Source organism: Octopus sinensis, linkage group LG4 (assembly GCF_006345805.1).
Source record: "Octopus sinensis linkage group LG4, ASM634580v1, whole genome shotgun sequence".
Taxonomy (NCBI): domain Eukaryota; kingdom Metazoa; phylum Mollusca; class Cephalopoda; order Octopoda; family Octopodidae; genus Octopus; species Octopus sinensis.
Genome location: NC_043000.1, coordinates 72804644 through 72830708, shown reverse-complemented (window position 1 = coordinate 72830708; position 26065 = coordinate 72804644). Strand labels below are relative to the sequence as shown.

General features: G+C 38.1%; 1 protein-coding gene and 1 long non-coding RNA gene across 4 annotated transcripts in view; one reads left to right on the top strand and one right to left on the bottom strand.

Moving 5' to 3' along the window:
- The window catches only part of LOC115210488 (D-ribitol-5-phosphate cytidylyltransferase), a 105349-nt gene extending 96188 nt beyond the window's left edge, over positions 1-9161 (bottom strand). For both annotated transcript variants that reach the window (XM_036502140.1, XM_029779091.2), the window contains exon 1: positions 8977-9161. In XM_036502140.1, the coding sequence (XP_036358033.1) occupies positions 8977-9128 (152 nt within the window). In that variant the 5' untranslated portion in view covers positions 9129-9161. The remainder of the gene's footprint in view (positions 1-8976) is intronic.
- Positions 9162-9213: 52 nt separating this feature from the next.
- LOC118763004 overlaps positions 9214-26065 on the top strand; it is a 40458-nt gene continuing 23606 nt past the window's right edge. For both annotated transcript variants that reach the window (XR_004998757.1, XR_004998758.1), the window contains exon 1: positions 9214-9347. This is a non-coding gene — a long non-coding RNA (uncharacterized LOC118763004). The remainder of the gene's footprint in view (positions 9348-26065) is intronic.

The window sequence follows — 26065 nt, the reverse complement described above, 5'->3', positions numbered from 1 at the left end:
GAGGGGTCGGTTAGGGAAGAGGTGTGAAGTGGACGGGTCGGACTGGAGTGAACGGAAAGCTCGAAGAATGGTGCGTTGGAGATGTAGGGTCGTGGGGTGGTAAGTGAGGGGAAAAGGGAGGCGGGAGACTACAGGGCGGGTTCGGGGAGAGAGAGCAGATACACGGTCCACGGACCGTGCTCTGGCAAGGGCGGTGTGGATAGTGGTGAGGGGGTATCCACGTAGGGTGAAGTGGTGAGCCATACGTTGAGACTGAGTCTCAAAGTCATGGTCCGTCATTACAGAGCCTACGTAGACGGAGGAATTGGGAATAGGGGATGGAAAGCTTGGTGTGTTCTGGGTGGGAGGAAGAGAAGTTGAGGTATGAGTGTGAGTCTGTGTGTTTGTAGTGAATGGAGGTGGTAAGAGTGGAGTGAAGAATGCTAACCGAAATGTCGAGGAAGGAGACAGAGGTGTTGGAGATAGTGGAAGTGAAGTGGAGGGCTGGATGGAAAGATTGGACGAAAGAGAGGAAGGAATCTAGATGTTCGCGGGAGAGTGAAGTGGCACCGATAATGTCGTCAATGTAACGACCATATAGTTCAGGAGTGGGACCAGTGAAATTAGAGAATATTTGGGCCTCAACATAGCCAACAAACAGGTTCGCATAGTTGGGGCCCATTCGCGTTCCCATGGCCACTCCCGAGACCTGATGGTAGAACTCGCCCGCGAACGAGAAGCAGTTCAGAGTAAGGACAAGTTCGGCCAGACGAATGAGTGTGGAGGTGTCAGGTACAGGGTTAGAGCGGAGGTCAAGAAAGTGTCGAAGGGCCTGCAGTCCTTCGTGGTGAGGGATAACAGTATAGAGGCTTTGGATGTCCATAGTAAAAAGGATTTTGGAGGAGCCGGGAGGAAAGGAGAAAGAGTTGAAAAGCCGGAGAGCATGGTTGGTATCGTGGATGTGGGAGGGAAGAGATGCCACTAGGGGGGCAAGGACACGGTCGAAGTATTTAGAGATGAGCTCCGTGGGGCAGTTACAGGCGGAGACGATGGGGCGGCCAGGGTTGTTGGGTTTGTGGATTTTGGGGAGGAAGTAAATGGTGGGGGTACGTGGGGTTTGCACAATTAGGTTGGATGCGGTGCGGGGGAGACTGGAGGACGAGATGAGGTCTTGGACAGTAGAGGATACCGTCTGTTGGTAGCTACGTGTGGGGTTAGAGGGCAGAGGGGAATAGAAGGAGGTGTCATTGAGTTGGCGGAAAGCCTCGGCCCTATAGAGGTCCGCGCGCCACACCACTACAGCTCCACCCTTGTCAGCCGGTTTGATGATAATGTCAGCGCGCCGTTGGAGGGAACGAAGAGCCAAGAGCTCAGCCGGGGAGATGTTGAGGCGGCGTTGGCGCCTGGAGAAGTTGAACCGCTCCAATGCACGCTGACAAGCGCCCGCGAAAAGATCCACTGCTAGGATCTGGCGTCCACGGGGATGGTCGGCGGCCCAGGCCAGTGAAGCAGTCCTCTTCGTTGGGTGTGGGTGGTGAGTCGTGGTAATGCGCACCCAACCGGACACGGCGCACAAAGCTGTGGACATCAACTTGCGTCTGGAATTCCTTACAGGATGGAGTGAGGGGGATGAAACGCAGACCCCTACCAAGGACGGAGCGTTCAGCCGCAGAGAGGGGAAGATCGGGGGGAATGGTAACAACAGACGGAAGTGGAGAAGGGGTGGGTGGAATAGAAGTAGGAGGGGTGGTAGGTCTCGTGGAGGTCTGAGGGGGAGGGATTGGGGAGGTGTGTGGGGGTGGTTGGGCAGGGCAGTAGGGTTAGGTGTAGGTGGATGGAGCCTAACGGGAGGGGAGAAGGGGTTGTAGGGAGGGGCAGTGGGGTTAGGTGTGGGTGGATGGAGCCTATCGGGAGGGTAGAAGGGTGGTGGAGGAGTTGGGGTAGTGGCGTCGGGTAGGGTGGAATGGAAGAGTGATTGGAGTTTACGAAGTTTGGTATCAGAAAGAAATTGATGGAAGAGTTGATTCAAATGGATAATGAAGCGTAGCGTGTTTGGAGCATAGAGAGGCGGCAGAGAGGAGAAGAAGGTGGAGAAAGCAGGAGGAAGAAGGCGGTTGATGGCATGTAGTTTGGAGAGATTGGAGCGAATGGTGGCCCGCATAAGGCGGTAAGATGTGGTGCGGAGTATGGGTAAGATGGAAGAATCCGAGTGGAGAGCAGGGTGGAAGTGGAGGCGGAAACCTTTAGGGATGAGTCGGTGATGTAGGCAGCGGCTTAGGAAAGAGACATGGCTAGAGAAGCGGGTTTTTTTAAAAAGAAGTAGAGAGAGATTAACGGACGGCTGAAGGCAATATACAGGAAGCGAACGGAGATGATCCTTCAAACGGTGATGGAGGGTGAGGAGGTAGGACCTAGGATCCGGCATGATGGGATAGCGGAAAAAAACGTTCGAAAAAACAAAAAAAAAACAAAAAAACAAAAAAACAAAAATTATCGTATGAAAAAAATAGAAAAAAAGGATAGCGAAAAAAGGGGAAAAAACAAACGTTCAAAAAAACAAAAAAATAATAATCGTATGAAAAAACTAGATAAGTAAGCGATAGGGGCAGAAAAGACGGGGCAAACGGAAAAGGGAAAGAAAGAAGGGAAGCAGAGAGAGGGGGAGGCAAAAAAAAGGAGGGTGCAGGCAGAGGAAACGGAGTATGGACATCCAGAGAGGGAAGAAAGACGGAAAGGAGAACAAATATGCAGGAAAATGTGGAAAGCATGAAATGAATGTAAAAAAAGTGGTAATATAAGAGAAAATAAAAATACAACAAACGGGACAGTTTATGCGAACAAGTTCAAGGTTGAAAGTTCAAGGTGAGAAATGTGTAGACGTCGTGGTATATTTTTTAAGGATTTCACATCAATGCAAAGTCACTTTGATCCGCGAAAGAGAGGTGCAGCCAATGGTAAGTATCCAAGAGGTAAAGAAAATCCAAGGTAGAGGTAAGTGTTGATAGTGGTATCGGTAGAATATAGGATATATATAGGCGTAGGAGTGGCTATGTGGTAAGTAGCTTGCTAACAAACCACATGGTTCCAGGTTCAGTCCCACTGCATGGCACCTTGGGCAAGTGTCTTCTACTATAGTTTCGCGCCGACCAAAGCCTTGAGTGGATTTGGTAGACAGAAACTGAAAGCATGTATATGTATATGTTTGTGTCTGTGCTTGTTCCCCAGCATCGCCTGACAACTGATGGTGGTGTGTTTACATCCCCATAACTTTGCGGTTTGGCAAAAGAGACTGATAGAATAAGTACTAGGCTTACAAAGAATAAGGCCTGGGGTTGATTTGGTCGACCAAAGGCGGTGCTCCAGCATGGCCACAGTCAAATGACTGAAACAAGTAAAAGAGTAAGAGTATACATGCGCACATGCACTCAAAAAATGTATGCAGACACACATGTATGGATCAAAATAGTGGGGGGGGGGTTTCAAATTCGTTGGTACTCTTGAGTTTCAAGCATGATGCTAGTCGTCAGCCATTTCAAATTCAAAATAGCTGATTGCTAGCATCACGCTTGAAACTCAAGAGTACCAACAATGGTTTTTGATGGGCTTTTTTTAGGAGACATTTTTTTGATTAAGAATATCAGTAAGTAACAGTGAAATGAAATTACCAATGCTGTGTCCTGTCAATGTTAGTGCTGAAATTCTAACGTTATATTACAGGAGTGGAAGGCAAGGCAACAGTAAGTAATAGTACAAATGCTGTGTTTTGTCAATTAGATTTAGATTTACTCGACCTTATGTGTGTATTATATAAGAGAAAAACATATAACAATAATTGAAGTAGAAAATAGATGGATTTCATATATGAACTTCTGTTTGTTCTTCAATCCAGCAACTTTTAGTGTTTGGCCTTGACTTTTAGTAATGCTCATGGCAAAAGAAAGTGGTATAGGAAAATTTAAGTGCTTAAATTTGAATGGGACGTTAGATGGTATAACTAGTATGCAAGGAACGAAGAGTGTCACATTTATCACAACCAGTGAGAATAATTGCCTTAATGCAGCTCGTCATAGGTTTGTGCACAATTAGTGTTGCTTCCCTTGAGACAATTACTTTCACTTTATGAGATGTTTACCAAAACCAGTGAGAATATTTGCCTTAATGCAGTTCTTCATAGGTTTGTGCACAATTAGTGTTGCCTCCCTTGAACCTTTTACTTTGGACTTTGTGAGACAAACAAACACACAAGCAGACAGAATCTCTCTTTTATATCTACCAACCTGCTATCTATCTATCTATCTATCTATTTATATATATATATATATATATATATATATATATATATATATATATATATATATATATATATAAGTTCAGCAAAATTTAGATTCAAATGAATATGGTACTTAAGTTAGATGCACCAGAATTTAGTATGGTGTTATCCATATAAATCCATGGGGTGATTATAATCAATATAAGCAACAAGAATAACTTCGGTAATTTGGTATGATCGTTTCACGCTACATCATTTTATTAAATGTAAGTATTACAACAGTTTTAAAATGTTGAGCAATCATCAGCCATTAATAGAGGTTCTCCATTAATACATAATTTTCATATCAATTGATAACATTATAGAGAAGGTAGATATATAGACAAAGATGTGGAACATTAAGGTAGTAGAGTTTATCAACTGACTGAAGAATATTCAGAATATTCAGTTGTTTTGAACTGCTAAAAGGTTTGGGAGGAATGATCAATTGATATCAAAGGATATTTTTACCTAACTAATTAGCCTTTCTCCGCGGGTAGTAAATATTATTTCTAACAGATTCTATATTTTAATTCATTAATAACAATTCACTATCTATGAAATCTGAGTAATTTACTCTTCTTAATTACTTCTCTTCATAAAAATAAATCACCTTCTACTAAACCTATGAATACCATTCTTCTTGATTACCCCTCTTCCAATTTTCCTATTATATATATTTGACCCCTAATACTTGATTAATAAGACTTTTGTCCTAAGTTAATGAGTATTATGCCTACTCATAATAAGTGATAGATTTTTCTCCAAAATGAATAAATATTAGATTTACAATTTCTCCTTTAATCCAACGTATCAAAATATTCAAAGCCTGCCAGCTAAATATAAAGTTGATGTATATAAGTATAAAAGAATATCTGTATTCTCTATAAATGGTCACTATGACCATTTGATATTAACCTAGTTTTCCTAATACAAAATCTGTTTGCCAACCCTCTTTCTCTACCCCGATTTCTTTATATAGAACTGTGACATCTATTTCACCCCTATTTCTATAAATAGAAAATCTTCCTTGTCTCATTTCAATTGATCATTCTTCCCAAACCTTCTAGCAGTTCAAAACAACTGAATATTCTTTAGTCAGTTGATAAACTCTACTACCTTAATGTTCTTAAAATTTAAATCCACATCTTTGTCTATATATCTACCTTCTCTATAATGTTATCAATTGATATGAAAATTATATATTAAAGGAAAACCTCTATTAATGGCTGATGATTGCTCAACATTTTAAAACTGTTGTAATACTTACTACATTTAATAAAATGATGTAGTGTGAAACAATCGTACCAAATTAACGAAGTTATTCTTGTTGCTTATTTTGAGTATATATATATATATATATATATATATATATATATATATATATATCAAACTAAAATTATTGAACAAACAAATGCAAGGTCATCCGCATATCATTTCATAATTCGAACATTTAATCATAGAATATACATATAAACATCCCGCAAGATGGAACATAATTCATCTGTATAAGCAGACTAGCACATAATAATAATAAGGTGCGAGAAAAAATTCTTATCATCAAAAATTTTAGAGTTAATATTTTAGCGATTCAGAAAAAATACATTTTTTTAAAAAAGACGTAGAAAGTAAAAATATAATATAAGTAATATATAAAAATATATAGGTATATGAAAATATATAAAATATATATATATATATATATACATACATATAGGAGCATATAAAAAATATATAATATATATCATGTAAATAAAATAAAAGTTCATCGTTTAGAAATCTTATTAAATAAATAATTATTCAGGTAAAAGAAGCCTTATAGTTAAGAAGGGAACCATATTTACTTATCCCTATGGCCATTTCAGGGGTGTATTATATTTAAAGCGTTCGAATTATGAAATGATATGCGGATGACCTTGCATCTGTTTGTTCAATAATTTTAGTTTGATATTTTTGTCTCTTTCAATAGAGTACTTCTACAGCAGTCCTATTAATCCTTTTGTTCCTGACAAGAAACAGTCACTGTATTATTAATATTGATATATATATATATATATATATATACAGGGTGTCCCAAAATTAAGGCAAAGCCTAGTGTGTCTTTTTTTTGTCTCAGACCAAATAAATTCAGATTTATAAATTAGATAATGGCTATAGACTGAAATACAATTATAACCCTCCACAAAGGAGGCAAAATCTATAGCAAAAAAAGCTTAAAATTAACCAAACAACAGTCTGGGAAATTGTCATAGTCCTCCAGGCAATAACAAAGGAATTCAAGATGAGCTGCCCCTGGGAGCTCCTCAATGCTGATAGCCATGCTCCCATAGAAGATTCATTACCAGAACTAGATAAGAAATTTCAGGCGTGGAAACAAGGTTTAGAATCGAAGGAAGGGTCTTAGAGTCAATGTTGCAAGAACAAAAGTCCTGGTAAGTATGAAGACAAACACATCTCAAAACCCTTCAGGTAGATGGCCCTGCTCGATCTGTAGAAAAGATGTGGGTAGAAACTCCATAAGATGTACCCAGTGTAAGCTATGGATGCATAAGAGGTGCAGCAACATCAAAGGAAGGTTAACCGGGAAGATAGCATTTGTGTGCTGTAGATGCACAAGGGCAATTATATATGTGCGCGTGTGTGTGTATATGAGTATATATATGTGTATATACATATATATATTAATAGTAATAAGACAACAAAAGAATTAAAGAGACCTTGATATTATATAAATATAGGAATTTATCTCTAATATATGTGACAATTATTCGGTTGCCATAACAAAACTCCGAGTTTCAGATGTCAGGACGGAAACCTGCACCGGCGTCTCTTCAGTTATTGAGGCAATCAAAATATGCTATGAAAATGACCGTTAAACAAAGGGAAAATACTATGACCATTATTAAGACAAAGGAGCTATTAGAATAATAATAATAGTTGAATAAAGGAAAAAAACCGAAGGTGAGGAAGTAAAAAGTAAAGGAGTAAAAATGCTCATAGTATTCGCGTATGCACGCATGTACATACATACACATGCACGCACAGACATGTACATGTGCCTATATGCAGGAGCCTAGTGACGTACTGCTTCAAGTACTCAGGCCTCGTTCCAGGTCGAACAATGCTCTTCTTGAGGGTTCCCCATAAATGCTCAATATTTTGAGAGTAAATAGATGTGTTGACAGGATCAACAAAATGCTATAGTTCATTTGATAGTGTGTATAGCCCAGGTTATTGAGGTTACTATAGGCATGCCAACAGTTGCTATAAATAATTGACCCCTGCCTGATGTAACAAGTAATGAGTGCAGTCAGAGTCCCAGCATCTCGTATGTTGGCCTCACCACATTCGTTTAACAATGGAACGATGAATGCCTTCCATTCCAGTCTGCCAAAAAGCCAAACTGTTTTCACAATCCTGCCACATTGGTACTTCTGACGGACCAAAACAGTCCCGTCAATTTCTACTTCAACTCCTGGTCCTCCAGTTTGGTGGTTCTCTGCCCAAAATTGGCAGACCTCCGAAGTGAAAGACTGCCATGCTCTGGCAGAATCCAAGGTTTACCTCTATTGATTTGTGCGACCAAGCTGGGATCTAATCTTTCGCATTTACAAAACGAGCCCCACTTAATTTTGCTCTGATTGCTTTCACTTTTGGTGTATTGATGCAACTCTAAATTTTGATTACAATCACCCAATTACTTTATCTTGTAAATTAAAGAATCTGATGTTATTTGGAATTAAAGTTGGGAAATTTGGGTAATTTTAGCCAATCAACAGATAAGAGAGGCATTAGCAGCTTGTTACCATGACAACCGCACACTGTGATGTGGTTCACTGTTGTCTATGTTGATTTCACTTGTGTATTTTGTTTTAATTTTTCTGTGTTGGTATATTACACATTTCTCTGTGCTTCTGTGTTAGTATTTTTTTTTTTTTTTACATATTTTTCATTTTTGGAACTCATTGAATCATAATCTCCGTATTTTTCCACATATTTTGAGAAAAAAAAAATCAGGAAAAAGTGAAAAATGAAGGAAATGAGGGTGGGTGGTAATTTTAAAATGACAATTTTTTTGCAGATTCATATTCCCCGTAGCCGAAAAGAGGGGGTGGGGTTTGTGTCGAAAAAAAAAAAAAGAAAAAAAATTTTTTAGAAAGTGGGGTTTGGGAGGGCGGAAATCTTGCCGTTCTCTCCTCACCCCAGGTTCATTTGCGCAATTTTTTTCATATTAGTTTTCTACAGTTTACACCCTGCAGGCTGGTTTTTTTGTTGTTAACGGGCGAGGATCTTTATATTGACCAGAAAAATAAAACCATAAAATACATAATGCATCTCTACAGGAGATAGCCACTTGTTAGACAAATAATGTAAGTTTTGTGTTCAATTTCGATTCATAGTTTGGAGTGTGATATAAAAAGGTAGGTATTGTATTAATGTGTGGTATTTTCTGTCAGCTGCTAAGACGCACCCTTTGTCTTACGTCATTTCCGTTTTATACCGGATATGAAGTTCTGCATGATTAATTTCAAAACATCCATATTTGACAATTAACATAGTTGATATCATTTATTTCCAAATTGAAAGGAAAGTTAGTTTCCGAAAGTGAAAACGGCACCTTGTATTCTGAGCTCGCCCTACGTTAGCAGCACATTCAAAGCAATTTATTACAAATAGTTTCAACTTACCTGTTAAACTCCTGAACAGTATAAACAATCAGCGGTTTATCTAAGACTGACCAAAACTGTTTGGGTGTAGAAACACCTGTACGGGCCCCATGCCCTCCAGCAGGCAGAACAACACACACATCAAAATCCACTGGACTACTGCTTTCAGACATTAGCAAGTATTTAGACGGTGATATTGTGTGTTAAAAAACGCATCATGATTGGTTAGTTGAAATTCAACCAATCAGAATTAACAATCCATCAAAGATTAATGAAAATGGACGAAATATCGGAAGAACAACCAAAAGGCTTAGTTGGCAAATTTCAATTTAAAAAATCTTCTCGAAAGCAATCTACACGAACGAGAAAAAGAAGTGGTAGTGAATCGGAAGGTATGCCTTCTTAGTTTAATATTATTGATACAAATGGATTAATATTTGTTGTGTATTTTGTGATTGTGTAAGAAGCGCGCTAAATTCGATTTTCTGTGATTGGCAAAGAATGTCCATGAAATAACAAAAGCAAAAAAGAAAAAACAAACAAAAACTTTGCACCCAAACACCTTTTCTTTGTTTATAAACACAGGCCGACTATCAGTTGTATCACTTACACTTCTTTTTTTCGTGTAGCTATTTCGCCGATTGATATGCTGAAGCTCTCTCTCTTTTACTCTTTTACTTGTTTCAGTCATTTGACTGCGGCCATGCTGGAGCACCGCCTTTAATCGAGCAATTCGATCCCGGGACTTATTCTTTTGTAAGCCCAGTACTTATTCTATCGGTCTCTTTTGCCGAACTGCTAAGTAACGGGGACATAAACACACCAGCATCGGTTGTCAAGCAATGCTAGGGGGACAAACACAGACACACATACACTCATATATATATACATATATACGACGGGCTTCTTTCAGTTTCCGTCTACCAAATCCACTCACAGGGCTTTGGTCGGCCCGAGGCTATAGTAGAAGACACTTGCCCAAGGTGTCACGCAGTGGGACTGAACCCGGAACCATGTGGTTGGTAAACAAGCTACTTACCACACAGCCACTCCTGCGCTATTGCTAAGTCATATGAAAGTATTGCCTATGAGGAGACCTGTGCTAGAAATAATACTTTCTATTAGATGGAAGGAGATTAGATAATGGGCACTCCTTTATATTATGTTTTAAATACAAACAAATCAGCATAAAAGCAAGGGGTATTTTTATCCAGTAAGCACGCCATCGCGGATGCTTTTTTTTATAGACTTACAACTATTTTGGTTCAAACAGTACTGTTGAAATTAAAAGAAGACAGCAGTTATCGTGGATCTTATAATTTTCGTGTCCTGTTTGGTTCATGTTTTCTACACTGATGTTGTTGTGGATGCTAATTAATTCATCATTATAGTTGAAATGCATTAATTATCTGTAACAACGCATCTTAAACTTTTAACGAACGGAATTCAGATACTACGAGCGAAGACTGGACCCGGTGCGCGTGCCCGCGCTAGCTAGTCGTAAGTAGGCGAACCTACAACGACTTGCGCGTATGCAAATGAGTTGTGTTGTAGGTTGGAAGACGAATTAAGGGTTTAGTGTAAATAAACTAACAAGAAAACATCAAAACAAACCAAAAAAAACAAAAACAAAACCCTTCATGGAATGCTGTAATATGCTCTCCTCTCTCGCTCAGACATTCTTACGCACGGTACACACGTGTAATGAACTGTTACCAAAATATCTTCATCTTATCAAATCCATCAATCGATATCAACTTTCCATTCCTTATCATCTTAAGGATATTTTGTTTCTTCTCTCTTTCTCCCATATATATATATATATATATATATATATATATATATATATATATATACACACACACACATACATATATATACACACACATATGCGCATATATATACTCACACACACACACGTATATACACATTTATATACACACACACACACATATATATATATACATAAACATATATATATATACCTGAATGATGTACCTACTATGGATGCTGTCCAAAAACTAAAAGATATTAAAAGAATATATCGCACATAAACCACATATATAATATCTATTTGTATCGGTGTGTATACACACACACACACACACACACACATGATTGAAAACTAAAAGAATATATCACACACATTTTATTTGATTTGTGTAAAAAAATCATATACACTGTTCGGCAATGTTCTATGAAATAATTTATTTACTTTCTTTAAAAAATTCTTTTATTTTATTCTGTAAAATCAACTCATTTGCATACGCGCAAGTCGTTGTAGGATCGATTACTTACGACTAGCTAGTGCGGACGCGCGACTGCGCACACCGGGTCCAATCTTCACTAGTAGTACCCGGAATTCATAATGTTCTGTTATAGAATATCAATGATAAAATGGTTAAAATAACACCAGTTAGAAATATAATCGTTTTATTAGCACGTGCTTACATCGTAAGTCAGCCGATAAAATACCTAGTACTTTTATGTACCTACCTTATATATCAAAATACTATGTACTGCCATACACACGGAAGATACACGTGGAAAAATGGGCGGAGATAAAGAATACGCACACCCCGTTTTCGGCGAAACTCTAACCCAAAACCCTAACTACCCAGTGTGCGTATTCTTTACCTTCGTTGAAAAATGTACGATATATTTTTGAGGAGATAGGAAGTGTATAAAATATGAAATATAACGAAAGCCGCATAAGTATTTTTTTTTTTTTTGCTTTCCTAGAAAAATACTTTCGGATCTTTTCAATTCTGAAGCCAGGACCACAGATCTTTCTACTTAACTAAATAATCTGAAACTTCGTATGCTGATAGAGTCTAGCAAAACAAGACACAGGTTGGAACTAGTTTATTTGAGAAAAATCTATTTTATGACTTTAATCGTAGATTAAAACTGCGAATTTTAACCAATCAGATTGTTTGTTTTCATGTGTAAAACTTGACTGCATTCTATTAGTGTGACGTAGAAAGCGCTTTTGTGACGTACTAACGTTCGTTTGAAAACTGTAAACAAACACAGAACGTAACGGCAGACGAAATACGGCTACGCATTTCGCCCGGCGTGCTAACGTTTCTGCCAGCTCTTTGCTTTTTTAATATTAAATTTCTTGCCTTTTGCACAAATAAATACAATAAGTGAAATGAAACGCATTAGCTTAGAAACGAAATCTTGTTAGAAGCCTCGTCACTGAGATGCCACTTCTTAATAGCAAACGAAAGCAAGTACTAACAGAATGGAAACATTTTCAATTTAATACATGTGGCTTATTAACTAGTTTTAAATATTGTTATTAGAAGGTGGCTGACTATAGGATCCTGGAAACATGAGTACGTTAAATAATTAGAAGGAGATTTCACGGAGACATGCGGTCTGTTTACATTTAAGATGTTTAATACGTCACCAAATTGGTGGTCGAGACGGAGTAAATAAAATAAAGCCGAATGACGGAATATCATTGGTTAAAATTCTAATTAATTCCGTTTTCATTCTGGTTTACAATTAAGTTTACTTTTGACACATTCTACCAGTATACGAAGTTTCAAATTGTTTGGTTCAGTAGGAAAAATTTGAAAAAACTGGCTTCAGAATTGAAAAGATCCATACTGTCTTTTGACAAGGACGTTTTGAATTTGGTGAAAGAATAAAAATACATTATTTTTGCTTATACTCCCCATTCCGTCAAAAATACGTTGTGTTTCTCCACACTTACCACACGGAATTTTAAAATTTAAAGAATCTCTGTTATAAACAAATTTTGTTCATTTAAATACCATACAAGTGACCTGTGTGAACACTGGAGCAAAAAGATAAAAGTCACATTAATAAGCTTCACTCTTGACTTTCGTATATTGCACCGAAAGAGTTTCGGATCAGAACGCTGTGGATGCAAGATGAGGGACGAAAAGCGAGGCGAAGTGACATCACTTGACGAAGCGGCTGGTTCAAAACATTCTCTTGGATCGGAAGCGAAGGAAAATGACGTCACTTCAAGACGCGGCCCGTTCAAGACAGCGTCCTTCTCGCGTGTGTGTTGTGAAGGTTGGACTGTGTTTGGAAACTATCATAAGGTAGTAGTTCTTTCTAGCCAGAGCTTGGTTAGATGGCACGTTGTATCTCGAGGAAAGTGCAACGAAAATGCGCGGAAAGCAACTGGATGGGGAGAGGACTTCGAAAAATTAACAAGATCCGAGTTTTCCCCTCATAACTTTTAGGAAAATGGGGATTTTTCAATGAAATTTTGTAGAAATACCATTCAAACGCCATACATTACGATTATAAAGTAATTTGTGGAGAAAATCTTTTCCAAAGGGTGGGGAGAGGACTTCGGAAAAATCACAAGATCCAAGTTTTTCCCTCATAACTATATATATATGAAGGCATTAATAAATCTCTGAACGAGATATAAACAGTAACCGCTCGACAACGTAAAGTGTACTAGCCATCTGAATGTGGCTAGCTACTGGGGGTGGGGTGTTACTGACGCTTTTAGTCCCAGGAGATCAACGTCACCAGCTGGCCTTAGACACAATTTCAATGCCCTTGTATTATTTGCAAAGGGAGGTCTTGACGAGAGGCAATTACCTTGAAACTATAGTCCGTATGTATCACTTAGGTTTTCGAGGGAGGATGACCTCCCTTTGCAATTAACACAAGGGCACTGAAATTGTGTCTAAGGCCAGCTCGTGACGTTGATCTCCTGGGGCTAAAAGCGTCAGTAACACCCCACCCCCAGTGGCTAGCCACATTCAGATGGCTAGTACACTTTACGTTATATATATATGTGTATGTGTATATATATATTTATACAGGGTGCGGAAGCAAAATTTACAATATTTTGAGGTAGGGATTGAAAGACAGTGTATGACCAATTTGTTTATTGAAAGTCATGAGAATTTATTTGCCACAAGACAATTTACATAATAGAAAATATTTTTATTCTATGTGTCCTCCTTTCTCAATAACTGCCTTCACATTCTTCCTGAAACTTGCACAGGCGTTCCTCAAATATTCGAGAGACAACTTCTCCCATTCTTCTTTAATAGTATCTTTAAGAGAGTCGATATTGCAGTGTGATGTTCTATTGGTAGCATGTTCTAAAACGCCCCAAATAGCATAATCCAGAGAGTTTAGATCTGGGCTAGAAGGCGGCCATAAATATGATTCCAAAAAATTGCTAAAGTTGGATTTGCAGAAATCTTGTATTTTTCTAGCTGTGTGGGCTGGAGCACCATCCTGTGTCCATACATAATTACCATCTGGGTAGTTTGCCTTAAGGCATGGCAATACCTGGTATCTCAGAGTCTTGTAGTAAGTATTAACATTGGTCTTTTCATCAGCTTTGTAGAATTTTCTTTCCATCGGAAGCCACAACACCAAAAGCCATAACTTGAGCAGGATGTTTTGTTTTGAATGTCCCCTTAACCTCAGCTGTTGATTTTGTGATAAATCTGTCAATTCTGCTGTTCAGAACAGCATCGACAGTGAAGATCTTTTCACCTGAAAAGATCGTTACAATGGAGGACTTTTTCTTGAACCATGTAATAATTTAATAATAATAATGCCTCCTGAGAAAAAACAACTTAACGCTCATTGTAAATTTTGCTTCCCTACCCTATATGTGTATATATATAATTATATATATATATATATACATATATCATCATCATCATCGTTTAACATCCGTTTTCCATGCTAGCATGGGTTGGACAGTTTGACCAGCTGGATGCCCTTCCTATCGCTAACCACTCCGTGAGTATAGTGGGTGTTTTTTACATGCCACCGGCACAGGGGCCAGAGGCGGCTGGCAAATGGCCACGATCGGTTGGTGCTTTTACGTGTCACTGACACGGACGCCAGTCAGGTGGCGCTGGCATCTGTCACGTTTGGATGGTGCTTTTTATGTGTCACCGGCACAATTTCCATTTGATTTTTATTTTGATATTGGTGTTGACGTACTTGACTCAATAGGTCTCCTCAAGAACAGCGGGTCACTCTACGAACTAAGATTAGCACAGCAGGCTGTCCTGCAAGCCATGAACTCACTTCGTCATTTCCACTGTGAGGTTGTACGTGCCACCAACACGGATAACACAACTACAATATCTATATGATTTTTATTTTGATGTTGATGAACTTGACACAATAGGTCTCCTCAAGCGCAGCAGGTCATCCTGCAAGCCATGAACTCACTTTGAAGTCACAGCACATCTCCAGAGGTCTCGGTCTTTCGTCATAACTTCTGTGAGGCTCAATGTATGAAGATCATGCTAGACCACCTCGTCCCATGTCTACCTGGGTCTACCTCTACCCCGGATTCCCTCAACAGTTTGGGACTGGCACTTTTTCACACATTTCTCTTCATCCATTCGTTGTACATGACCATACCAACGCAAATGTCTCTCCTGCACTTCTTATGCCCAACATTTCTCTCAGGGCGCTTACACTCTGTCGTGCATGGACACTGACATTACACATCCAGTGGCTCATGCTAGCTTCATTTCTTTCAAGCCTATGCATGTCCTCCGCAGTCACAGCCCATGTTTCACTGCTGTGTAGTATGGCAGTTCGCACACATGTGTCGTACAATCTACCTTTTACTCTGAGTGAGAGACCCTTTGTCACCAGTAGGGGAAGAAGCTTCCTAAACTTTGCCCAGGCTATTCTTACTCTAGTGGTAACATTCTCTGAGCATCCACCCCACTACTTACTTGGTCACCTAGGTAGAGGAAACTATCAACTACTTTTAGTTTCTCCCCCAGGAGTGTAATGGAATCTGTTTTCTGAGTATCAATGGTATCTAGTATATAATATATGTATATACGGCGGTGCATCAGCATGGCCGCAGCTCTGAGCTGAAACTAGAAAAAAAATCTCTCTCTCTCTCTCTCTCTCTCTCTCTCTCTCTATATATATATATATATATATATATATATATATATATATAGATTGATTGAGAGAGAGAGAAAGTAATAATGAGTGAATGAGAATAATGATGAAAGGGTAAAAAAGCATAAGAATAATTAAAAATGAAATAAAATTGAAGCCAAAACATTAAAAATTATTGAAAGTGGGTAGAAATAAACACTACGTAGTGTAGTAGTACTATGCTAGGGTATCCATAGAAAGTTGAATGTGATTTCAGTATATAACAAGGAAAAATTCAGATCTTGGGAATTTTCCGAAAGTCCTCTCCTTACCTCAAGATTTTCCCCACAAATTACTTTATAGTCATAATGTATGCCATTTCAAATGTATTTATATAAAATTTCATTGAAAAATCCCATTTTCCAAAAAGTTATGAGGGAAAAATTCAGATTTTGTGAATTTTTCAAAGTGCTCTTCCCACCCCTTTGGAAAAGATTTTCCCCACAAATTTCTTTATAATCATAATGTATGCCGTTTGAAAGGTATTTCTATAAAATTTCATTGAAAAGAACTCATTTTCCTAAATGTTATTAGGGAAAAGCTCAGATCTTGTGAATTTTCCGAAGTCCTCTCCCCACCCTCCCGTTGCTTTGTGTGCATTTTTTTTCATATTCATTTCCTATAAATTGTTTTACACCCATTCCAGTACATGTTTTGGATTTTCATTTCCGGATCAAGATGTAAACATTAACCGAAAAATTTTTTTTTTCACCTCACCCCACTTAAGTTGATAGCGAGGTATAGGAAAAAGAAGAAAGTGTGCACCCACACACATATATATATTTGTACATATATACACATACAGCCATACATACATATATACACACACACACACATATACATATGTATATGTATATATATATATTATATATATATATATATATATATATATATATATATATATATATATATATATATATATATATTATATATATATATACTAGCAGTATCGCCTGGCATTGCTCGGGTTTGTTTCGACCCTTTAGCATTGGAATTTTTGAAAAGTAAAAATTTTGTATTATGTAGCTTTAAGTGAGCATTTTTCTGGTTGAAATACACCGAAAAATGGCGACACAGCAGTAAAAAAATCGTAAAAAATAGGGATTTTCATAGAAAAAAGCACCTTTTTGATGTAAATAATTTTTGGTGTTTATATGGTCCGATTTGAATTTTTTCTTCTACAGAAGGAAGAGCAAGCCTTCTATCACACTCTCAATTTTGGTCAACTTGCCCTGCAGGGTCTCGGAGGAGGTAGTGTTAGTTGAAGGCTACCGAACCTGCCATACACAGACAACTTCAGCTTTCATCATCATCATCATCATCATCATTTAGCGTCCGTTTTCCATGCTAGCATGGGTTGGACGGTTCTACTGGGGTCTGTGAAGCCAGAAGGCTTCATCAGGCCCAGTCAAATCTGGCAGTGTTTCTACGGCTGGATGCCCTTCCTAACGCCAACCACTCCGTGAGTGTAGTGGGTGCTTTTTACGTGCCACCCGCACTGGTGCCAGACAGAGCTGGCAAACGGCCACGAACGGATGGTGCTTTTTATGTGCCACCGGCACGAGGGCCAGGCGAGGCTGGCAACGGACACGAAACGGGGCGGTGCTGGCAACGGTCGCGAAACGGAAAGTTCTCTTACATGCCACCGGCACTGGTAACACATCTGCAATTTCCATTGATCGATTTCCATTGATCGATTTCGATTCTGATCCTCACTTGCCTCAATGGGTCTTCACAAGCAGAGTTTCGACATGCCACCGGCACTGGTAGCACATCCGCAATTTCCATTGATCGATTTCGATTCTGATCCTCACTTGCCTCAACACGTCTTCACAAGTAGAGTTTTGTGTCCCAAGAAGGGAAGGTATGCATACGTAGGCTGGCTCCATCCCATGTAGAAGGCCACGGGTTGTGGACTCACTTGTCCTGCCGGGTCTTCTCGCGCACAGCACACTTCCAGAGGTCTCGGTCTCTAGTCATTTCCTCAGTGAGACCTAAAGTTCGAAGGTCGTGCTTCACCACCTCGTCCCAGGTTTTCCTGGGTCTGCCTCTTCCACAGGTTCCCTCAACCGCTAGGGTGTGGCACTTTTTCACACAACTATCTTCATCCATTCTCGCCACATGACCATACCAGCGCAAACGTCTCTCTTGCACACCACAACTGATGCTTCTTAGGTCCAGCTTTTCTCTCAAGGTACTTACACTCTGCCGAGTGTGAGTACCGGCATTACACATCCATCGGAGCATACTGGCTTCATTTCTAGCGAGCTTACGCATATCCTCAGCAGTCACGGCCCATGTTTCACTGCCATGTAGCATGGCTGTTCGTACACACGCATCATACAGTCTGCCTTTCACTCTGTGCGAGAGGCCTTTTGTCACCAGCAGAGGTAAGAGCTCTCTGAACTTTGCCCAAGCTATTCTTACTCTAGCAGTTACACTTTCAGCACACCCGCCCCCGCTGCTGACTTGGTCACCTAGGTAACGGAAACTATCAACTATTTCTAGTTTTTCTCCCTGGAAAGTGACGGAAGTTGGTCTCAGAGCATTTTCAGTGTTTATTGTTCCTGAGCATCTGCCACATACAAAAACCATCTTCCTAGTTAGCCTTCCTTTGACATTGCTGCATCTCTTATGTGTCCATAGCTTACACTTGGTGCATCTTATAGAGTTTCTACCTACACCTTTTCTACAGATCGAGCAGGGCCATCTACCTGAAGGTGTTTGTGATTTGTCTACCTTCCTACTGATTACGACTTTGGTTTTAGCTAGATTGACTCTGAGGCCCTTCGATTCTAATCCTTGTTTCCACACCTGAAACTTCTCCTCCAGTTCTGATAGCGACTCAGCAATTAGAGCAAGGTCATCAGCGTAGAGGAGCTCCCAAGGGCATCCTGTCTTGAATTCCTCCGTTATTGCCTGGAGGACTATGATAAATAGGAGGGGGCTGAGTACTGAGCCTTGGTGGACCCCTACCTCTACCCGGAATTCTTCACTGTACTCATTTCCAACCCTCACCCTACTAGCGGCGTCCCTATACATGGCCCGCACAGCTCTCACTAACCATTCATCTATCCCTAGTTTTCTCATTGCCCACCAGATAAGGGATCGGGGGACCCTGTCGAAGGCTTTCTCCATGTCAACAAAAGCCAGGTACAGGGGCTTATCTTTGGCTAGGTATTTCTCCTGCAGCTGCCTTACCAGGAATATAGCAATATAGCAATATATATAGCATCAGTAGCTTTATATATATATATATATGTATTGTAATGACTGTGGATGGATGTGTTATGCATGTTGATTTTCTTTGTATTTGGACCTATAGAAGAATTTGAAGGTGTAATAGAACCTATGACAATATGTAAAAAAAGTTTCATGTTGTTTATTTTGCATTTGCGATGAATTATGCATTAATATTTGGAATGCTTCTTTTAGGCATAGCCAAGTGGATTTTTGGCCTTGGAATGGGATCCTGGAATCTGTTATGTCTCATGATATCATATATGGTATCTTTCTATGGTGTATATAGTTGGATAGAGAGGTCGATTTTCTATACTCCTCATACTTAAAATGAGTTGATATGTGCTGAATATCTGTTTAAAATTAATAGTGGACCTGATATAGTAGTTAGTAGAATTATGCAATATGTAGTGGCCTGTGCGTTTGTGTACTACGTTAAACCTTCTGCAGTGGGCTTGCAACGGGCATTCTGTCATGCATTGGCAGTTGCAGCTATCAGTCCTATGTATGTTAGTGGAAAGTGAAGATGCAGTACTATTTATGGAGAAATTAAAATTAAGGGTGTTATTTGGGGATTGGCTTGTATTATTGTTGTTATTACTGTTAATGTTATTAGTAGTAGTGATGGTATTAGAGTTTTTGATATTAGTATTAGTTGTGGTGCTATAAGTATCCACATTTGCCTCAGTTACATTTTGGCCTTCATAGGAAGTGGGGATATTTATATCTTGGTTAATTCTGGTTGTAATGCTAAGTTTGCAGGTGTGGTGTATGCCATCAATATTGGTATTAGTTTTTTCATGGCTTTGACTTATGTTATTATTTTATATATATTTAAATAGGAATTATGTTTACATTTATTGGAAGAGGTAACGATAGATTCTATACTGGGTGAAGAAGAGTAGGATAATTTAAGGGTAGATCTATTAAAGAGGGAATTAATTGCCTTTTGTATATTTGCCCAAAGCTTATATTTAATTTCATTTTTCAGTTCATTTATATATATATCCATAATAAATTTGCCTATCTGATTTAACTTGGCAAATTAATCTAACCTTAAGGTCTGTTTCAAAATTATCTTTGTGGTCCTTCAAAGATATTTTTGGTCTTAATGGAACAGAAGGTTCCGTTCTATTGTTTATAGTGTATTCAGTCATTATTTTTTAGATTCTAGATATATTGATCTATACTTGTTAATTGCCTTATATTTTCTAGTAATTTCTTTGTCCAAGTGAACTAAAATACCATTTTTTGATTTTAAATCTGAGATTATGAACCTTAATTTCTTTAAATGTTTATTTCTAAGTGGGTGCTTGACAAATTTAATGTTGAAAGAGGCAATTAATTGGTTTAACAAAATTGATAACAAGGATAAATGCAAATTCTTGCAGGTGAACATTAATGATTACTGCTCATCTATTAACCCAGCAATTCTAAATAGTGCACCTATATTTGCTGGGAATAATACAAAAATAACTGAAAGAAAGAAATAAAGTTATTTTAACAGCCAGGTAATCAATAATAAATTTTGATAAAAAATTATGGGCTAGAAAAGACACACCTGACTGTTTCAGTATAGCTATGGACACAACTGATTTTGCTCAGGTGACAGGTTTGGTCAGAATATACATTTTACGTAAGTTTAATAATGAATTTCCAGAAATAGGGGGTGAATTATATAGGGATGATGTACTGTTTATCATCAAGACTCCATCTAATAGAAAACTAGAGTTATACAAGAAAAAATTGCATCAGTTGTTCAATAGATTTAGATTAAATATTTCAATAGAAAGGGAGCATAATTCTGTTAACTTTTTGGATGTGAATTTTAATCTAAATACAAGTAAAACGAATTCTAAAATAACTTATATTAATACCATAAAACGAATTCTAAACTAACTTATATTAATATTAAAGACAATCATCCAAAGTCAATTCCTAATTGTTTTGTTAAAAATATAGAAAAAGAATTAGCTTACCAAGCACATGGTTACAGGTTCAGTCCCACTGTGGCACCTTGGGCAAGTGTTTTCTACTATAGCCTTGGGCAGACCAAAGCCTTGTGAGTGGATTTGGTAGACTGAAACTGAAAGAAGCCCATTGTATATATGTGTATATGTATGTTTATCTGTGCTTGTCCCCCCAACATTGCTTGACAACCGATGCTGGTGTGTTTACACCCTCGTAACTTAGCGGTTCGGCTAATGAGACCAATAGAATAAGTACTAGGCTTACAAGAGAATAAGTCCTGTGGTCGATTTGCTCGACTAAAGGCGGTGCTCCAGCATAGCCCCAGTCAAATGATTGAAACAAGTAAATGAATAAAGAATAAAAGAATACCTCTCTTATAATGAGATTTTTGATGAAAATAAAGCATTATACAACATTGCATTAGAAAATGTAGAATATAAACAGAAAATTAGATATAATAGACATCCCTCTCTCTCTTTCGGAGAGGCACAAGCACCTACACGCACATATACACACACGGCAGTAACTTCCACCTACCGAATTCAATCACAAAGCTCCGGTCAGCTCGGGGCTATAGTGAAAGACACCTACCCAAAGTGCCACGCAGTGGGACTGAACCCGAAACCATGTAGCTAGGAAGCAAGCTCCCTAACCACACAGCCATGCCCGCGCCTATTGTTAATAATACGAGCGTAGATCAAGAAGTAAGAAAATATAATAATAATATGAAAAAACCTTGCATAAAGGGTAAAATAAATAATATAAATAAAGAAGAAATAGTTATATATATTTAAAAAAAAAATAAAGAAGAAATAGATTATGGAATACACAGTAGAAATATAATGAGTAAGAATAACTGAAATCGAAATTTATCGATATAATGATAATAAAGATGTAAACCTAGATATTAATCCTAATATAAGAAATGCAATTTTTGATAGAAATAATGTTGTTATTCACCAGATTAATAACTTGAAATCTAACTATAAAAATAATAATAAAAGTGGAAATTACAGTACTAAAATCAATAGAAATAGAAAATATACACCTTGTGTAAAATCCACCAAATAAACACTTGGAATTACATACTAATAATAAAATAAATGAAAATATTCTATGGCTAATCTTGCCTTTTGCTAAACAAATAATAACAATCAAAGGTATATATAGACTGATAAACAAGCACTTTGCTTGTAATAAGTATACTGAAATTGTTTGGAATAAATACCAGCGCAATTGTCTCTCTTGCACACTACAACTGATGCTTCTTAGGTCCAATTAATTCTGAAGATAATTTTTAATAAATTTTGTGATTGTAAGATGAAAGAAAAATACAAATTTAATAATTATTGCAAGCATAAAAATCTGGTATACCAGTATGCCAAGCTATCATAGAAGCAGAAGGGAAAAATTACTTCTATATTGGATCGACTGAATGTTTTAAGAAAACTAGAATTTCTAATCATGGAAATTCTTATTGAAATCACATGAAACGCAATAACACAAGCCTTAGCAAATTCATATGGAGATTAGAAGATAGCAATATTAGTTTTAAAATTAGATGGAAAATATTAACCTATGCAAAATCTCATTTAGGTACAAAATTTGTACCTTATGTACATCAGAGAGCTATAATATTCTATTCTCTAAAAAGCAATTATTGAATGAGAGGATTGAGAAAGTTTTGGCCTGCCTACATGCACCTAAATATCTATTTTCCAAATATCAATAAAGGATTCCTTAATTCTTATTATTAACAGAGATATCGTATGTTCTATATTAACCATAAAATTTTTATTTTATAGTATTGTTAAATTCATTAGTAAATATATTGGTAAATATCTGAATTACACATGTCCTCTAAGAATCATTAAATATTCCTTTCAAATTATGAAATAGAAAGTGTGATATATTGATATATATCTAATTAGGTTGATACATTACTGTATCATTATAGATATGATGATATAATATATTCAATTATTAGAAATATATATATATATAAAGACCTTTATATATCCTAAATGGTTTCCTCTTCTTTATTATTAGACTGGTGGCATGTGTATAGGTTATCTCCTCGCTAAATCCACTATCTTTTAGAGCCTTATTATATACTGGGGTAACGCTATTAAAAATGTCCCTATCGGTGGAGAGGCTAGAAATTCTTTTGCTAATGTTTTTAACTAAATTTTTTAACACTATGGGGGAATGGCAGGAACCCACATTAATATAACTAAGTCTATCATTTGGCTTCCTATAAGGCTTATAAATATTCTTATTCGCTTACGCGAATACTATGAACATTTTCACTCCCTTACCTTTACTCCTTCCCCTCACTTAGCGGTCATTCTGATAGCTCTTTTGTCTTAATAACGGTCAATCACACAGTAATTTCCCTTTGTTTAATGGTCATTTTTATAGCATTTTTTCACTGGCCAGATAACTGAAGAGATAGTGGCGTGGGTTTCTGCCCTGATATCCAAAACTTGGAGTTTTATCATGGCTACTAAATAATTATCACATATTATATTTACAGATACATTCTTTTGTTGTCTTACCATTTCTATCAATAATATATATATATATGTTTACATTTACATTTATATTTATCAATATCTATAAAGCTGAAATGCGAAAAATTTGTTTGTCTCATTTTGGGATGGGAACGGTTTAAAGAGTGCTAGATGGGGTTGGATTGGCTCCAAAATTTATAGGGACATGTAAAAAGAGGCAAGAAAGCAACTGGACTAGGTTAGAAACTCCTATCTCAAAAGCTGTGGTTACTAGGACAACAAAACCCAGACTTTGACAAGTGTTTGTCGTTTCTCTCTTTCGGATATCACCCTGTTTTCCTCGATCTCCCTCTTTCCTCCCTTCCCTCCAATTTCTCTCTATAACGACATTTGACAGCTTCCTCTCTCATTCCCTCTCTGCCTTCGCCGTCTCTCTGTCACTTTTTCTCCCACCACCTCTCTCACTGTACGTCTGTCTGTATCTATAGAGAGAAAGCATTGACAGCTGCAAAAGTTTAAATATTCCTGCCACAGGTCTTTTAGAACGGTGAATTATTATCGCCCACCACCACCACCACCACACAATCATAACAGATATTAATCAGACATATTGTGTTAATTTATATATATATGTGTGTATATAAATATATATATATATATATATATATAATGTGTATACATATATATAAAGTATATATATTTATATATGTGTGTGTGTAGACATGTATATATAATGCGTATATATGAACATATTTAATGTGTATGTATATATATATATATATATATATATATACATATATACATATATATATATATATATATGTGTGTGTGTGTGTGTTCGTATTGAGCTGAAAATATGCACAACTATGTTAAAAGTGCTAGCGAGTTTGCATGGCAACTTTGAGTTTGCTCAATTGAAAGGCATGGCCTCTAGAGCAAAATTCCTCATCTTTTAAAATGTGGCCCGCGTAAACCTGAATGAAATCGGGTTATAGTACCAAAACAAGTAAAACAATAATAAACTATTTTGATCCCGAGCATGGCCGGGTATATCTGTCTAATCTATCAAATGAAGAAGGCCAACATTGATACAAAAGGGGTCTAAATGGGGCTGGAAGGAGATTAAAATTTACAGGAGTGGGTAACGTGAGGTGAGAAATTGATTGGGAGACGTTTTGGGGTGCTACAGTGGTTGCTTTGGTGTGAAAACGGGGATTTTATTGATTTTTGGGGACACTTGGGGGTGTAGATTGGACACCTTTTGCCCGATTTCAATCAAATTTTCAACATGGTAAAGTGGAAGCAGATTTGTATATTTATATATATATTTATATATACATATATATTTATATACATATATATTTATATATATATTTAAGTGTGATTGTTACCAGCGTCGCCTTACTGGCACTCGTGCCCATGCTAGTAGGTTGCCAAGAGCACCATCCGAGCATGATCGTTGCCAGAGTGGCTAACTGGCTTCCATGCCGGTGGCACGTAAAAGCACCATTTGAGCGTGATCGTTACCAGCATTGCCTTACTGGCACCTGTGCCGGTAGCATGTGTAAAAAGATTCGAGCGAGGTCGTTGCCAGTACCGCCTGACTGGCCCCTGTGCCGGTGGCATGTAAAAAGTACCCACTAGACTCTCGGAGTGGTTGGCGTTAGGAAGGGCCTCCAGCTGTAGAAACACTGCCAGATCAAGATTGGAGCCTGGTGCAGACATCTGGTTCGCCAGCCCTCAGTCGAAATCGTCCAACTCATGCTAGCATGGAAAGCGGACGTTAAATGATGATGATTATATATAATGTCATCATCATCATCATCGTTTAGCATCTGCTTTCCATGCTAGCATAGGTTGGATGGTTGAACTGGGGTCTGGGAAGCCAGAAGACTGCACCAGGCCCAGTCTGATCTGGCAATGTTTCTATGGCTGGATGCCCTTCCTAGCACCAACCACTCCATGAGTGTAGTGGGTGCTTTTTACGTGCCACCGGCACAGGTGCCAGACGTGGCTGGCAAATGGCCACGATCGGATGGTGCTCTGTATGTGCCACCGGCACGGGGGCCAGGCGTGGCTGGCAACAGCCACGATTGGATGGTGCTTTTTACATGCCACTGGCACGAGGCCAGTCGGGGCGGTGCTGACAACGGCAACATTCGGATGGTTCTCTTACGTACCACTGGCACTGGTATCACAGCTGCAATTTCCATTGATGTTGATCGATTTCAATTTCGATTTTGATTTTGATTTTCACTTGCCTCAACACAAGTAGAGTTTTGTGTCCCAAGAAGTAAAGGCATGCATAGGTGGACTGGCTACATCCCAGGTAGAGGCCACAGGTTATGGTCTCACTTGTCCTGCCTGGTATTCTCACGCACAGCATACTTCCAAAGGTCTCAGTCTCTAGTCATTTCCTCGGTGAGACCTAATGTTCGAAGGTC